General features: G+C 34.4%; 2 protein-coding genes across 2 annotated transcripts; both read right to left on the bottom strand.

Moving 5' to 3' along the window:
* Nucleotides 1-1897: 1897 nt before the first annotated feature.
* LOC110021059 (pentatricopeptide repeat-containing protein At2g17210-like) lies at nt 1898-4257 on the bottom strand. The gene has a single exon (XM_020719390.1). It carries the CDS (start codon nt 4109-4111, stop codon nt 1898-1900), a length of 2214 nt encoding a protein of 737 aa, XP_020575049.1. The 5' UTR covers nt 4112-4257.
* An 8655-nt stretch (nt 4258-12912) lies between these two features.
* On the bottom strand, nt 12913-17093 carry LOC110021063 (probable galacturonosyltransferase 3; the record flags this gene model as incomplete). Its single annotated transcript, XM_020719394.1, is given in 7 exon segments — nt 12913-13254; nt 13367-14650; nt 14724-14834; nt 15266-15391; nt 15481-15540; nt 16465-16522; nt 16944-17093. Coding segments are annotated over 7 exon segments (2065 nt in total), but the record flags the coding sequence as incomplete, so codon positions are not given.
* Between the last annotated feature and the right edge of the window lie 8 nt (nt 17094-17101).

The following is a 17101-nucleotide window of genomic DNA, read 5'->3' as shown; positions in this document are numbered from 1 at the left end:
ACTAACAGATCTAACACTTTCAAGGCCTCTACAAGGAGACCCTGAGAAGTACCTTCCTTTGTGGCAATTCACTCCCTAAAATATTTGATCTTCTTTTGTGATTCCTCCTCCATAGATCTAAGTCCCTTGAGTCTATATTGCAAAACACTGGAGTAGAAAATTTTTAAAAATCACAACATAGTTTTCCTTCTTCAAAATGGGAACTTGGGGATCCCACTAAATACCTTTTTATAGGCTAGAATGGAGAATGCTCTTAAAATTTGCTAACCAACAAAATTAAGATATAATTAATGATATCTTTTAATATTAACTCTCTTTTCTTTGGACAACATAGCAACATTAGGATGGATGCTTGGAAGGCACACATCCAGAATCATGAGGAATTCAACATGATTCTTATTCTCTGACAAAATTGCTATTGATAACTGGGAAGTCTCAATCCTACTCTTGTTACTTCAATTTCTTCAAACAACTAGTTCTCATTGTAGTATAGCTCAAAAAGTTAGCCTTCCTTTTAACAAAGACCGATATCATCAGGTCTCAACTGTCAAAATAAAAAAATAATAATAAACTACTTCTTTTAGGAGAGCCAAGGCCTCTGAGGACAAACTGATCGCACTCATCTGGAAGCTTAAGAGATTACTCCCTGCAGGAGTAGCACAAATCGCCCCTAAACAAAGGTCAATCCTGACTCAGAGATGAGCATAAAACGATCTAATTCCACAAAAAATATAACCAAAGTGCCCTTAGGTTAAGAAAAATTTCGTTATGAATCATATTGTGTACGTGCCTTGAAAATCTTTTCCACCGCGCTATAAATTAACAAGAAATGAACATTTTTTGTGATAATGCAAAATTGAGAATCTTGATTCTCTTGTCCGGCTCGAAGTACCTAATCAAAGATCCAAAAGAATCGGTAAACTAAATGTAAGCCCAAATATGACGATATACTTAAGCGAGACTTTTTAAAGGGCACAGTATAAAGGTCAACAAGTCTTACGAACTTTAGAGGCCCATACCTGAAGATCAGATCATTCTTGAGCTAAGCCAACCTGCCGAAGTAATCGAACTAAGGTCACATGCTGAAATGGTCAAACGAAGGCCACGTATTGAAGTGGTCAAGCTAAGCTCACCTACCGAGATGATTGAACTAAGCCCACATTCAGAAGTAGTCAACCTAAGCTCATCTGTAGAAGTGGTCAAACTAAGTTCATCGGCTTAAGGGGACGTGCTAGCTCAGAGCAAACGAGCCGTTAGAAAGAAAAAAACATCATTACCTCATAGTAAATGCATTAATCTTTATTTATGACGATGTGTGACACCCGCATCGCGATCTTTTCACCGAGAAATAGTTGATAGTAACAATACTGTACGGATTGTAATTTTATATTTATTTTCTCTCATGTATAAAAGAGAGACCAAAGGGAGCTTTCAGGCGGGATCGAGGATGTAGAAAGAAAAAGACCTTTGAAACTCTCTCTCTCTAAAAACCACACACACACAATCTCTTTAGAAAGAAAAAGACCTTTGAAACTCTCTCTCTCTCTCTAAAAACCACACACACACAATCTCTCTCTTCCGTTGTCGAGAAACAAAACCTTTCTTTTGAGTTTATTACCAGCCACCCAAAAATTCTAAAAAAATATAGAGTGAAAGACACACACATTAGCAACACATTCAACATTTTCTCCCATACCTTTTACCTAAAAACATTATGTTAGCCAGGGTGCAAGAACTCACAAGCAATACAAAACCCTACATCCTAAAAGTATTCAACAACTCCAATTTTTTTTTCCTCAAGCAAATAATAGAATTTTAAGCCTAATGATGTTCAACTTCAGCTAAAAAAAAAAAAAAAAAACAGAGAATGAAAAACTATATACTGAATATGAACAGCTTAAGAAAAACTTATTAGCTCATGAAACAAATAAATTTCATCACACCATTGCATGCAAAAATGCAAGAGATCAATCATAGCATAAATCTCTTCAGTCATAAGGTGGGATTCATCCCAAGCAACAAACCTCTTGGCATCTTGCCCAACGTTCACCAAACTATAACCACTAACAGCTCTCACTCCCCTCTCCTTCATCAATAACCTCAATCTCGCCTTCTCCTCCCTCAATCCCGCCTTCGCAAACAGGCTCGAAGAAAGCGCATATCCAGCCGATCTCAACGGCTCCAGCTCAAGAACTCGTGCCGCCACATTTCTTCCGATATCACAATGGCCGAATCTCTCGCAAGCACTGAGCAGAGCGCCCCAAGCCGCCGGACCGGCCTCCACTCCTCCTTTTGACAATCTCTCGATCACCTTAAAGCCGCCCTCCAGATCTCCAGCTCTAGCCAACATGTCCACAATGCATGAATAATGCTCCATGCCAGGCTTTAGAGAGAGATCCCTAGACATCCTTTGAAACAATAAGAGACCTTCCTGCATCAAACCTCCATGACTGCAGGCGGACAACAAAGAGAGCATTGTGACACCATTTGGTTTCACGTTCTGCGCTTCCATTTCTTCCAGAGCAGAAAGGGCGTCCCTTGCACAGCCGTTCATCCCAAGGGCGCCTATCATCGCATTCCAAGAAAGGAGGTTCTTTTCGGCCATTTCTTTGAAGATTCGTCTCGATGAATCCAGGTTCCCGCACTTCGCGTATACGTGTACGAGTGCGGTCGAAACTGATAAGTCGTTAGACGAACCGTTCTTCGCTGCCACGCCATGGACGCACTGGGAGAGCTTGAGGTCTGCAAGTGCAGAGCATGCTTCCAGGAGGCTCAAAAGAGTTACAGAATTCGGTGTTTCTTGTTCCAGCTGCATCTGGGTGAAGAAAGCGATGGCTTTGTGAGGTTTGCTGCAGTGTGCGAAACCAGATATCATTGTGCTCCATGAGATCACATCTGGAGCTGGAATTTGGCTAAAGAGTCTGAGTGCGAGCTCCATAAGACCGCATTTTGTGTAGGCATCTAGTAATGAGTTCAGCACGAAATTGTTCGAGTTAAACAGTCTTCGGATGATTACGGAATGGATGGACCTGCAGAAAGCTTCCAATCCGAGCAGCTTGCAGGCCTGCAGGAGGATGACGGCGGTGTATGGATCACCGACAATCCCAGCCTTATTCATTGATTCGAACAATAGCAATGCTTCCATATGTTTCTCATTCTCAATCAAACCGGATAAGAGGCTATTCCAGGAGACCAAGTTTGGCTGAGTTAATTGGAAGAAAACCAAGTAAGCAGAATTCATATCAAGGCATTTTGAATACATATCAATCAGAGAGTTGCTGATGAACAAATTAGCCACAAATCCTCTTTGGATCACATGGACATGCACTGATCTTCCATAATTGGTATGCACGGCAAAACTGCAAGCTTGAAGAGCAGTAACTAAAGCAAAACCATCAATTTCAATTCCATTCTCCACAAACATTTCTCTGAACAACAGCAACGCATTAGCCCAAGCACCAGTCTGAACATACCCAGATATCAGTGAGCTCCAAGTAATGACATCTCTTTCAGGCATTTCATCAAATAGCTTCTGCGCAGATACCAAATTCTTGGACTTTCCATAGAAGCTCAGCAAGGAATTCTGAACAGAGATGTCAGCTGTAAACCCACTCTTGAGAATGAAGCCATGAAAGCACTGACCTTCTGTTACAGCTCTTGACTTCCAGTAAGCCTGAAGAACAAGTACCAAGGTAGAACAATTTGCCACAAATCCACACTCCTTGGCTTCTGTAAATAAAACCAGACCAAGCTGATAATCCCCCTGGCTTAAAAAGCCATGAATCAAAGCATTCCAAGAAACTGAATCTTTCCATAGCAGTTCATCGAAGGCATTCCTTGCACAGTCTTTCATGCCGAGTTTCAGGTAGAAGCTCATCATCGAGTTGCTGGTGGAAGTGTGGGAACAAAAGCCCATTTTGATGGCATCGGCATGTGCCAAAGTTCCTTCTTTTACTAACTGAAAGTCTGCGCAGGACTTGAAGAATGGAGGAAAGATTTCAAAATGCAGGGAACAAGCTATCTTTGATTTATAGTAGTGGAGAAAAATTTGATTCTTGGATGATAGTTCTCCAAGTAGAAATGAAGCATGGATTTTTACTGGAACGCGCATTCAGAGGATAGCAGCCCACTGCAAGAAAGTTTGAGGATGTCCTGCTCTTCAATTTAAATTCAGCGCCGTTTACATGAATACCATCCAACTTCTGTGTATTTACATTACAAATACCTATGCTTTACTTTTTACATTTATTCCAGCCAAATCTGTCATACAACAACAAAATTCTCACAATTTTAGCTTTTAAAAAAAGTGAAAAACAACTTTCATGCATTGGTATGATGGCACGTATATAAAAAACCTAAGTTTGGATGCTATATATGTGATCATATATATATATATATATATATATATATTAAAAAATATATTTAATAATTACAAACTTTATCCAAAATTAAATTTTAGCTAAAGGAGTACATTAAATGATTAGAATAAATATTTTTATGTAATAGGTATTTCAAAATTTTAATAATGCATAGTTTATAATCAAAATAATTTGTTTATTGCCAACATTTTTTAAACATTAGACTTTTAATTATATCAATCAATCAATCAAGAACAACAACAAACCTTTATCCCACTAAGTGGTGTCGGCTACATGAATTGTTTTTCTACATTGCGTCCTATTTAGTGTCATAATTTCATTTAATTCTAATAAATTATGATCATTTTTTATATAATATACCCATTTTATTTTAGGTCTACCTCTGCCTTTCTTAACATAAGTCGAATCTAAGACATCTATTCTTTTAATCGGATCATCAAATGGTCGACGTTTAATGTGACCAAACCATCTAAGAGGACTCTCTCTAATTTTGTTTGTCACTGGAGCTAAACCAATCCTATCACGAATATATTCATTTCACATTTTGTCTCTAAGTGTAAAGCCACTCATCCACCTAATCGTTCTCATCTCGACAACACTTAGTTTTATGCTTCGCTTTTAAAGGCCAACATTCAGCACCAAAGAGCATTGCAGGTCTCACCACCATTTTATACAATTTTTCTTTCAGTCTTAGTAGGCCCGAAGCATTCCTTCATTTCAACCAACCAACTTGAATTCTAGAATAACATCCCCATCAATATCACCATCATTTTGAGCATTAGACACAAGATATCTACAACGTTCACACCTTTTAATAATTTGATCACCCATAGTTACATTTTAGTCACTAGAGCTACTACTAAAATTACATTCCATGTATTCAGTTTTAGTTCTACTCAAATGAAAGCCTTTAAACTCTATGGTATACCTCCATAATTCAAGTTTTTTCTGAGCTTTTTCTCTTGTCTTATCCATGAGAAGGATATCATCAGCAAAAAACATACACCAAGGTACATCCTCATGTAAGTGTCCAGTGAGACCATCCATAACTAAAGCTCACTAACCAGAAAAATACAAACTTCTCAAGTACAAATAATCAACAAGAAGACGCCGGAAATAAAAAAATATTTGGTCAATCTTCCTTCTGTTCGAACACAAGTAACAGTTCTTGTATACATATCTTTAATGACTTGAATATAAGTCATATCAACACATTTCTTATCAAGAACACTCCAAAGGATATCTCTTGGAACATTATCGTAAGCTTTCTCCAAAACATAAAAAATCATATATAGATCCTCCTTATTATCTTTGAACTTCTCCATCAAACCTCTCAATAAATGCATAGCTTTCGTAGTAGACCTACCCGACAAAAATCCAAATTGATTATATCAATCAATCAATCAAAAAGTAAAAACATTTTGCGGTAATATGTGAAAACCTGAACATGTCATATTGTTTTGCTATATCTTTCTATTTTCCAAACAATTTTAAGATGTGCTTTTCATATCAAAATTTTTCACAATCTAGAAGTTCCAATTTAATGCATCAGAATGTAATAACAATTTAGAAGTGTCCAATTCAATTCGGGATAGTCCCAAACAATTAACAGTCTAAATCAAATTTTTTGTTAAATTCAAAGCTAAATCTTGGTAAATATTGATGAAAACAACTCAACACTAAATTCAAACAATTCAACACTAAATTCACTCTCTAAACCTAGGTAAACACTACATTGAAATTGAAATAACGTTGCGTAAATAACAACAATAATGACTAATCACCATAATTTTTTTAAATGCAGTAAAAATTCTCAATTTTTAAAATTGTCACAAATTTATGTCCAGATTACACACTGCAAAACATTATTGTCATTAAGTGCAAAATTATAAAACTCCAAAATTCTAATGATACAAATTTATAAACTAAAGCTTATACAAAAGAACTCCAAAACTATTGAGTACCTCTAAACTTCATCCACCCAACCTTCTTTCGCTTAGAAGTGCAAACATGTTAACAAACAAAATATCACATTAGTAGAAAAAAAAATCGCAATACCTTAAAAATTTGTATTTAATCCAATATTTTTTTATTAATCGATCCTCGTGTCAACATTTCTAATATTGTTATTGTTTGTGAACCATGATACTGATCAATATCTATTAAACGAGCATACCAAAGAAAAATAAATACAAAAAAAATTGGAGTATATATTTTTTATTTAATTAAATAACATATGAATTCATTATAATCATTAATGTAATCCTCTCATTTGATTCTTCAGTATACAACTGTTATTGTAAGATTTTCTCACCTTAGAGTGTCTGCTCAAATTGAGCTTTCGTAATCTTTTCTTTCATCTTACCACAACTTTTCTTCTCGTGTCCACTTTTTCTGCATTTGTTATAAGGTAAAGCCATGGTTGCCCTACTTAAGATTCTTTTTTATGAGTCATTTTGTTGTTCATGTAATCCTTTTCTTTAACTTTGGTGGTCGGTCTCTCTTAGCTTTATTATACTTTAATGAAAAGAGATATGCTTTATTAATTTTACATCATTCATTGGGATCATTGGCATGCATAATGTTGAGCTCATAAGTTTTTTTTAAACATATCAACAATATAATAATTACGGACAAAATGATAATGGTGAAGCTTACTCATATTTATTGCACCATAGGCATAACAACAAGACAAGCCAGTTAGTTCACATTTTCTAGAAATACATGACAAATCATTTAAGTCGACAACATATTATGTTCATTGCATTATTATGCTATGATAGTTCTCATCATCATCCTTCACTCCAATATGATTCTCATATTCATATATATTTATTGAATGAAACTATCTTATCATAAAGATGATAGAGTTGACGTATTCACACATACTCTTAACCAATGTATAACATTTAGAGATTCAATTAACTTGTGGTAGAGACCACTCACTTGTTTTTAGCCAACCACCTATAAGCATATGATCTAATTTAACTAACTCTTTAATTATACTCTTCACTTTTGCCCACAAAGCATTCTTCAAAGTAACTCCTTTGAATCCTGCCAACTTAAAATTATTATGTAGATGTCACACATAAAATCAATTTGTAACATAAAGCAAAATATACTCAAAAGCAGTCATCAATCCCTTTTTTTTTATTTGACATAAATATAAAATTGTATTGATTATCAAATATATGTAAATCTATAGCCAACAAATCCCAAAACCACTCACAACTATTCTGGTTTCACTTTCAACAATAGCCCATACTTTTAGAAATATATTATTATTATCATCCAAACTAAGCATAAGCCTTTTTACAAAAATAGACATTAACCACAATGATTGCTTTGCAACCTAAGCATAAGCCTTTTTACATTCTTCAAAGAAAGCATACGTCCTGAAAAATTTTAGTCAACCATATAAATATGTGTCTAATGTTGTTTTTATAGATATAGTTGTTCATGGATTTATTTTTATAATTTCTAAACAATAATCTCATATCTTTTTAAATTGTTTATCCTCCTTTATGTGCACCAACTTACATGTCTTATTGATAGCTTCTCTACCTTGCGACTTTGAAACATGTAACTTCAATTCAACTATTATTTATCTTCTAAAAAATTTAGCCTTGCACTGTGGATTCATCCTTTTTTCTTTTTTTCTTTTGTTATAATTGTGGATGTTAAAACTTTGTCAAAACAACTCCATGAACAAGTATGCTCTTGAAATTTTATTATTTGTCATGAATGACTTCCTTATGCTTTGAAATATACAAATGAAATGAACAATTAGGTTTTCTACAGATTATTTTGCACCTCCTTTTATCATTTTTTTTAAAACTTTTGCTCTTTCCTCTAGCAATCAACCAATTTTGCTCAATTTCTTTAAATTCATCTTTAAAACTAAATAGCATTTCCGGTTCAAGATTATATTATTAAAAGTCTGTCATAAGGTTGAAGATTGGTCACTTAATGAGATCAACTTCACCACTGATATGAACACTTGCTTCATCATTGGAATTCATACAGTCACTATCATAATATTTTCTTTTTAACATTTCACTTAATATTTGAAAACATTATCTAATCTTCTTCTTACTTTTATTTCTTATACATGTGAATTCAACAGAAGGATCAACATTGCTTTTAAATTACTCATCTTCATGAATGTTGTAATCACTACTGATAAACTCTTCATAATCATCTGAAATATTATTATCGAAATTCTAATGATCATCATAAAAATTATTCCTCCCATATACCTTTGCATGTTTATCCTTATCGTTGGTATTTTTTAGTTTAACATCATTCATTTCACTCAAACCACAAAAGAGATACGAAAAAATTATATCATCAAGTCATTCAAATATAATTTTATATACTCCAATATTTTCAGTGACATTACCTGTAACAAACAATATTCTTAATTTTATTAAGAAAATGTTGAAATAGCTCATACTCATCCTCTTAATGGATGGATTATCATGCTTCACCTCATCTATTAACTAATTTTTGAATAGTGTGCCACTTCTCGCTTGAACAATTAAAAAAAATCAAAATCATTAATGCTCCAAACTCTCACCAACTTTAGGGTCTGTTTGGAGCAGCTGCAGCTTATTTAGATAAGCAGCTTATCCTTGATAAACTGTTGATAAACAGCTGATCCGGATAAACTGGCTGACTGTTTAGTTTGTGTGTTTGGAAAATATCTGTTTTGCCACTGTTTCTGGATAAATGGCCATTCTGCCTCTGGTTTGGATAAGCTATGTAGTTGTTTGGTTTCTGCATTTGGAAAACAGTTGATTTGCAGCTGTTTTTGGATAAATGATCATTTTTTGGTTTTCATGTATAGATTTAAGACACCAAAATACTATAAAAAAATATGAAAGTATAGATGTAAAATATGTAAATACACAAAAACTATTTGCTATGTGGGGCATTTACACCACACACAATTCTTACCTATTTACAATATTTACACACACAACACTCCAAACTTCCATATTGTTCATTCCATTTTCTTAGCTCATTCAAACTGGCCGCATTATATGAAACAGAAGATTTACTTGGATATTTCATATTCTTATTTATTTATATTTTTAATAACTAATTCCTTATATTTACTCATATAATATCCACATGATCGAAACAGGTATTGAAAATGTGCATTTCAGGCAGCAAGTTCAGAAGCGATCAAATGGGGAATGTAGAATTATTTGTAATAGTTCCCTTCAAAGCAAATAAATTCTAGGAGAGACTTGTCCAAGTTAATCACATTTACACAAGAAATATCAATGTGTGGTGACTAGAAATACACTAATTGGAAGTTAAAATTTTCCAGACATACATTGCAAGCTAACTCAAATCGAAGCTAATAAAAGAAAACATAAAATGGCAACACTAATTAGGTGTCAATAACAGAAAGGAAACTATTTCTTCTATGCTCGAGCAAAATATGACTTTACATGCCAGTATTCTTTATTGCTAATTTGTGCTTTTTCCAACTATATTATGTTATATTTGAAAAGAATATTATCCAGGGGCAGTTACATACGTCACAATTCTTATGTATTTACTTATCTAACTCCTATTGCATTTATACAGCACAAATCTTTCATATCACAAATAAAATTAAACACCACTTTTAACTTCTAAAAAGTGAAATGCACCTTTTTCATGTATAGGTAAGATATCAACCAATTGTCGCATAGAAATAAATTCAAGTAGCTAAATTGCCAACATGTCCTATATCTCAGCCTCGTTATGTAGATGGTCTGCTAGCTTTTAGAATAGAAATAGAACTAAGTGCTGAAATGATTTAAAATGTATTAATTAGAATGGCTCCTATTCAGGACTTCAGACAGCAATTTGATGAAACATCTAACCCATCCATCAAGCCTATAGCTATAAGAGAGAAAGAAACATAGTACTCGCTAATTTGAAACAAAGGACATCTTAACCAACAAAATTTATCTGGATTTCAGAAACACAATATCATTGATTTTGACACGTCTGCATTTCTTCCTCCAAAAACAATGAAGGTTTTATTGTCTTTGGCTACCAATGCATTTCTTCCTCCAAAAACAATGAAGGTTTTATTGTCTTTGGCTACCAATGCATTTCTTCCTCCAAAAACAATGAAGGTTTTATTGTCTTTGGCTACCAATGCATAAACATAATGACTAACTCCCTCTCTAAAAAGAAGAAAAGATTAAAAACATTGGTAAAGTCCGTGTTGTTCCATGTTCAACTTCTCCGTCCCTAGCAATGGGATTGGTGGAACTACAAAAAGAAAAACTCTAAATTTTAGTATTGAAAGATGCTAAGGCATTTGAAACAGCATTAGGCTTGCAAGCCGATCAATTCAGACCAAATTCAGACCAATTGTGTTACAACTACCATCTGAGATTGATTAAATGTCGAAGCATAAGTTTCAAAGCATGCAATATCCATAAAAATTTACGATGTAAGAAACAATATATGGCAACTAGTGGTCAAAGACATACAATTAAAGCTCTCAAGTAGCTCTTATAGGTCAATCTGATAGAATTCCAAATCAGAAACTTTCTCCCAGAAAACAAAGCTTTTGCAGAACTCAAGGTTGACTGCAGAAAACTCTAACAAATCTCAATTTGAAAGAACAAAAATCACAGCAAGTGGCGAACTACTCCATCAAGTCCAATTCACTATTGCGAAAAAAGTGCAACTGAAAAACTGTATCAATAGCCATACGCCAATGTAAGAAAAAGAAACAGTGAATACCGAAGGTAGAAAGGGAGGAGAGGGCGGATTTGCCAATGTAGGGCAGAGAGGGCGGATTCGTGATTGCTTATGCTATTAGGAATGTCGAAGGAAGCAGAGAGCGGCTAGGGATTGCGAGTATTGCTAGCTTGCTTCCCGGATTGCACTAAAGGCAAGTTAAACTGGCTCGTGGGGACTTCGATCGAGCTGCGGACGACGAATGGTGGAATGGATGAGAATGCTTCGAGTGCTGCATGAGATTGAGCAATGAAACGGAGAGGAGAAGGACATCGAAGGAATAATCTTCAAACGCTAAATTAAAAACGCCGACCGCAGGGTTGTTACAGTGGCTGGCGTTTATCAAGAAATAAAATAAGTTGTTTTCAAAACGCAATCCGAGCCTGTTTATCAAACAGGACGGCTGCGTTTTGAAAACGCGGCCGCAATTATAAGCTGCCCCAAATGGACCCTTAGTTTGAACAAAACAAAAAAATGAAGTGCTTTTGTTATATTAAATTAATTTACTAAATCTAAAACTCAACCAAAATACACGCCAAAATACACATATACAAAGGACAATCCCTGAATTGAATTTAAATGACCACACAAATCTACATTTAAAATAAAAAATGAAAGAATCTACAAAAAAAAATTGAATAGAATGGTACACAAATCTTAATTTACTTTGAAAGGATTGTCCATAATTATACACAACACAAAAATGAAAACAATTTCTCCAAAATAACTAGCCATAAATTTGTTCCTTGTATAATTCTTAAAAAACACCTGTACACAACACAATATGTAAGCTTAAAATGCTATATATAAATATTAAAAAAGGGGCATTTACATACATACCGCCAAATTTCTTTGTATTTACATATCTAACAACTAAACTTTATTTTATTTTATTTTTTTAACATTTATACCTCCCAAATCTTTCGCATGACATAAAAATATCATTTTTTTTTAACTTTTAAAAGGCAAAATACAGCAAGGAAAGCTGATATATATGTAAAAACTGAAGTGCAGATTTTAAATATATAAATACATAGGAATCGAGTGAGTTGTATGTAAACATTCCAAATAAAAACACATAATTGTACGAAATCATATACAACCCTCCATTCAAATTTCAAGAGTTTATACACAGCTAAATATAGCACCAAAATCAAAGAACATCAATAATAATAAACCATATGCACACTTGAGTTTAAAGTTTATACACAAATATGTGAAACTAATAATAATAAACCATATGCACTTCTATGTACAAATCACCCCTAATTTCAGTTTTGGAGGACTGACATAGAATTTAGAAGAATGCTTTAAAGAGCATTCATACCAACTATGCATGCATATTTTAACTTGAGTTTAAAGTTTATACACAAATATGTGAAACACACAAAATTGAAAGAAGATATACACAACATAATTGTGATTTTAATTAGAGTTTAAAGTGATGTACACAATCATGAACAACAAAGATAAAAAGATCTACCAAACCTTTCAAAAGAGTAGAAAACTTACAATATCACACATTTTAAAAACCTTTTTTTCTTATAAAAGCATTGGAACTAATTTTGACAAGGCATCTGCAATAATAAAAAAAACAAGCTCTTTCAAATGAAAGAAGAGATATCTTACAAATTTACATATTTGACTCTGAATGTTTATATTTACTTATAACACTCAACTTTAAATCTCATTAATAACAATGCTAATACAAACTCATCTAAAGTGAAATACACATATTTCATAATATTCGATATGTAAATACATAAGGATTATTTGGTATGTATGTAAATCTCCAAATCAAAAAGAAAAGCTTCGCCAAATGGCGAAAAGAAAGAATAAAGAATCAATGGGGGATGGAGCAGAACTGTACGTATGGGTCATCAAAGTTGACAAATTTGGACCAGTATGGCTTGTATTTGACGACAGCAAGATCAAGCCATGGCTTATAGTTGCCATTATAATGAATGACTGCAGCGTTCTCAATCTCTATGGAGTTAACAGCAGGATCATAGCCCAGCCCAAGAACATGCCATCTTCGATCAAGAGGATATGTTAGGTTGTAAAATGTGATCAGGCCTGGAGGCAGTGAGCCCAGCTTCCACAGCTTTCGATCCTCATTCTGCAATAAATAAATAAAAAGAGAAAAAAATAACCTTCATAAAATTTACCCATACCATATAAATATTAAAATATGCTAATAGATCCAATAAGGAACAGCATTTCTTTTTTACCAAGTTTTGCCAGTAGTGATATATTCCGGTAATATTGCGCCTCTTCCATTCCTTCAAGTCAAAAAGGTTCATGCCGAACGCCCAACCACAAGCCTGCGGGTCAAAGTTATTTGAAATCTTCGGGTTTGAAAAATTCAGGTAGGTATCAAACCTATGAAAACTCTCTTTGCAGGTCTCCACTGCACCATTCACCATCCCTTTCATATCAATAGACCAAATGGGCGTCAAATCCTTCTGCACAACTATGTCATCATCAAGGAACAGTATCTTATCAAGCTTTGGATAAACCTCAGGCATGTAAAACCGAAGATGGTTAAGCATGGACAAGTACTTTGGATTCCTATACTTAAGATTTTCATTCTCGGTAGAAAGTGACGAGGGATGATTGGCTTTGAAGTAGTATTCTTTGATCCTCGCAGATTCAAGCTGGCGAAGAACTGCACAGTAAGATGAGTTAAGCCACTTGAATTCATCGATGTTTTGCACTTCTAATGTTGCAGGTAAATGAGGATGTTTAATGAACCACATTCTCATGGCAGCAAAATTCAGTCTATCAGTAACTATGTGAAACACGTGTTTCTGGGGTTCCTTTGCATGTACTACTGTTGAGTTCACAACCACAGAGGTTGCAAGTACATTATCTGAGAATATAGCATAATGGAAAAGGGATGCATCACTAAGCTTGCTATTATCTGATGAGAGTTGTTTGCTGTGGTGTCCATGCAAGTAGTAATCAGTGGTTAAGTGTAAGGGAAAGCAATGGAGTGGTCTGGGAAATGTCTTTGCAGCATGTTGTATCAAGAATGTGCTTTGTTTTTTAATCGTATTAATGCTTTTTTCCGTAGACTGAATCATGACTCGAAGCTTTTGATCCACCAAATCACATTCGTAGAGCACATCTTTAGCAATGGATAAAGCACGGCCCATTGTTTTAGCGTATTCGAGAGCACCTTGCTGCAGATCAGTATCTGTACTTGCATCTTCAATGGAGTGTTGGCTTTCTCTAATGTGTTTAACCAAAGATTCATAAAGATCCAACTTTTTCATGGAATGAGCTATGCTGGCATATACTTTCGCCATTATGATCTGATCTTTCATGAGCTTCAAAATGGAGTCAGAGTTTGGATTCTGATATTCTATTCTCCATATAGTGTATTTTCGTCTTGTTGGGCTGTTGAACTCTTTTGAATGCTTAATAGCTGTAGCCTGAATCTCAAGTTCAGTTTCTTCACTCATATTGATCAGCTCTGCAGCTCTCTTTTCTCTCCTTCTTTGTTTCAATTGCTGTAGGAAAGAAGCATTAGAAATAAAAAACCGTAAAATAGAAAAAGGATTAACACCAAGCGTTGAGCTTCACCTGTCTTTTAAGCTTTAAGGGGGTGACAGAATTGGTTTGTTGGATTTGATCAACAAATGGCCGAATATCATTTTTTGATTTGCTCATAATTTGCTGAGGTGACCAATCTCTCTAAGAATTTGAGCCAAACATTAGTTTTCTCCAAAACAAACATATTAAAGTAACACCATAACAAGCTTGAAGAGATAAATTGTAGTTTCCAACGTTATAACAAATAGAATTTACAGAATAGAGAGTTGTCATAGCTAAATGCCTAAATATTTCATCCATGCATATTTGAAAAATAAGTTTCTCCTGCTTTTGTATGCTCAAGGAACAGCTTCATATGCATCTCTTTTTTGGCATCATTGCTCTTTCTCATATTTCTCAAAATGATTGATCCAATACAAAGAGGTCAAAAAAGTACCACTTTCGTTTTTTCTGTTGTACCAGGATTCTCCCACACCCAGGAAGAAGATAATATGCATCTCTCTTTTGGCATGATCGCTCTTTCTCATATTTCTCAAAATGATTGATCCGATACAAAAAGGTTAAAAAAGTACCACTTTCACTTTTTCTATTGTACCAGGATTCTCCCACACCCAGGAAGAAGATAAATCTCTTGAATTGATTCTATGTGTACGGACATCACCAGAAACATCGGTATATGCCACCGTAATATCAATTCCCTGAAAGAAATGAAATTTACAGAAAAAAAAAAATTTAGAGCATGCATAATTCATCATAGTTCACGAGGAGAGAGAGAAACTCCATTTACTTCATCTGAATTTACATATTGAACATCCTCAGCAAAGTTTTCCATTGAGACATCATTTTCCTGTTAATTCAACAGTAAAACATGGATGTAACTACTAACCAAAAAGAAATATGTTGACAATGACGGTAAGTAGAGCAAAATAACAGTAGCAGAATAACCAATTAAGAAAGAATGGACAGAAAATGTAGAGCATAGCTGGAAAGAGCAGGGTAGATTAGCTTATATAGAAACGCTACTATGCCATTTATGGCGAAAAAATCATTCAAACCTCATTGGTATCATGAAACAATAAAATCATATTTCAACAACATTATTGATGTGTCGCACCATTGTTACAAAGCTATCATCGATATCCAAAAAATCCTTAATCGGGCTACAAAATATCGATTTATTTATTTTATTGTGAAACAAAAGGGATGACTTTTTTAAGTAGATTATTTCATAACTGGGATTTTTTATAAAAGGTCCAAATTTATTCTTTTTGGTTGAATTTTGATTGAATTCCTTCATTTTTATTTCCATTGAATGAAAAAGCATATTTAAAAATAGAGGGTGCTTGTGATAACTTCTGCAGAAGCCTCCCCAAATCTTAATCCTTCTCATTAGAGAATTTGTAGAGAAGCTTCCCCGCTTTTATCCACCAACCGATTCTCATCATCTCAAAAACATTCCATTCATCATCCATATCACTTATCTACTACATATGATTGAGCTTACTAGTATACAAGCTGACAGGTGCTTGCTGAAATATGTACAAATTATTAGTATCTGTATATAATGACTACCATTTATGCATTCTTATTGCAAGTTTTGGAGAACACGGAGGATTAAAACAATGTGTCCATGTAGGTTTCTATATTTAATGTTTACGAGTATGCATTCAAAATGCAATATATGGAAGTGGGGCATAAAAAACTCAAAAGAAACAACTTCAATGGAACCTAACTAATATGTTCAGAAAGATTAATAGGAAATACATGAAACCTTTTTCTTATCGCAGTCCTGACAGTCTTTCAGGCCATGCACATTGTCAGCTTTTTTACTGCAAACACGAACATTAAAGAAAATTAACTAAAGGGCAATTCTTCAAATTAATAGGTTTATTAATAAATAATTTATGCAAATTTATTCATTATAAGAAGATTTGATTTAACAAATAACAAAGGTCGGCAATTTCAATTTTGCAGCAAAGAAAAGCTATTGAAACAGCCTTCCGATTTGCTGCGCTTCCTCAGCTTGGACGCAGGATAGCACGAAATCTCAGTATTCCTACATTTCCTAGAAAATTCCAAGAATTAAAAGAGAAATAAATCGCCATCGATTGAAGAAGAAAAACCCGGAGACTACAAACAGATCATCTACTTCGTCACTAGAAAAGAATAGAATGATCTGAATCTTGAATTAGCATATCTAAACATCCATACATCAAAATCGAAGCACTATAAAATGAAAGCACAATGTACCTTACTCCGTCGTATTTCTGGCATCCCAACCACATCAAGCCTCCGACTAAAAGCAAGACGAGGAATCCCAGCAATGCGAGCCGCTTTGACGTCGCCATGGCCGTCGGTAATTTCTCAGCTCTTTGCTCTCGGACAGCCGAAGGAGCGGCGCGGAGAGG

Source organism: Phalaenopsis equestris, unplaced genomic scaffold, assembly GCF_001263595.1.
Source record: "Phalaenopsis equestris unplaced genomic scaffold, ASM126359v1 Scaffold000118, whole genome shotgun sequence".
Lineage (NCBI taxonomy): Eukaryota > Viridiplantae > Streptophyta > Magnoliopsida > Asparagales > Orchidaceae > Phalaenopsis > Phalaenopsis equestris.
Note: the sequence above shows the minus strand (reverse complement) of the source record. Positions and strands in the feature narration are given on the sequence as shown.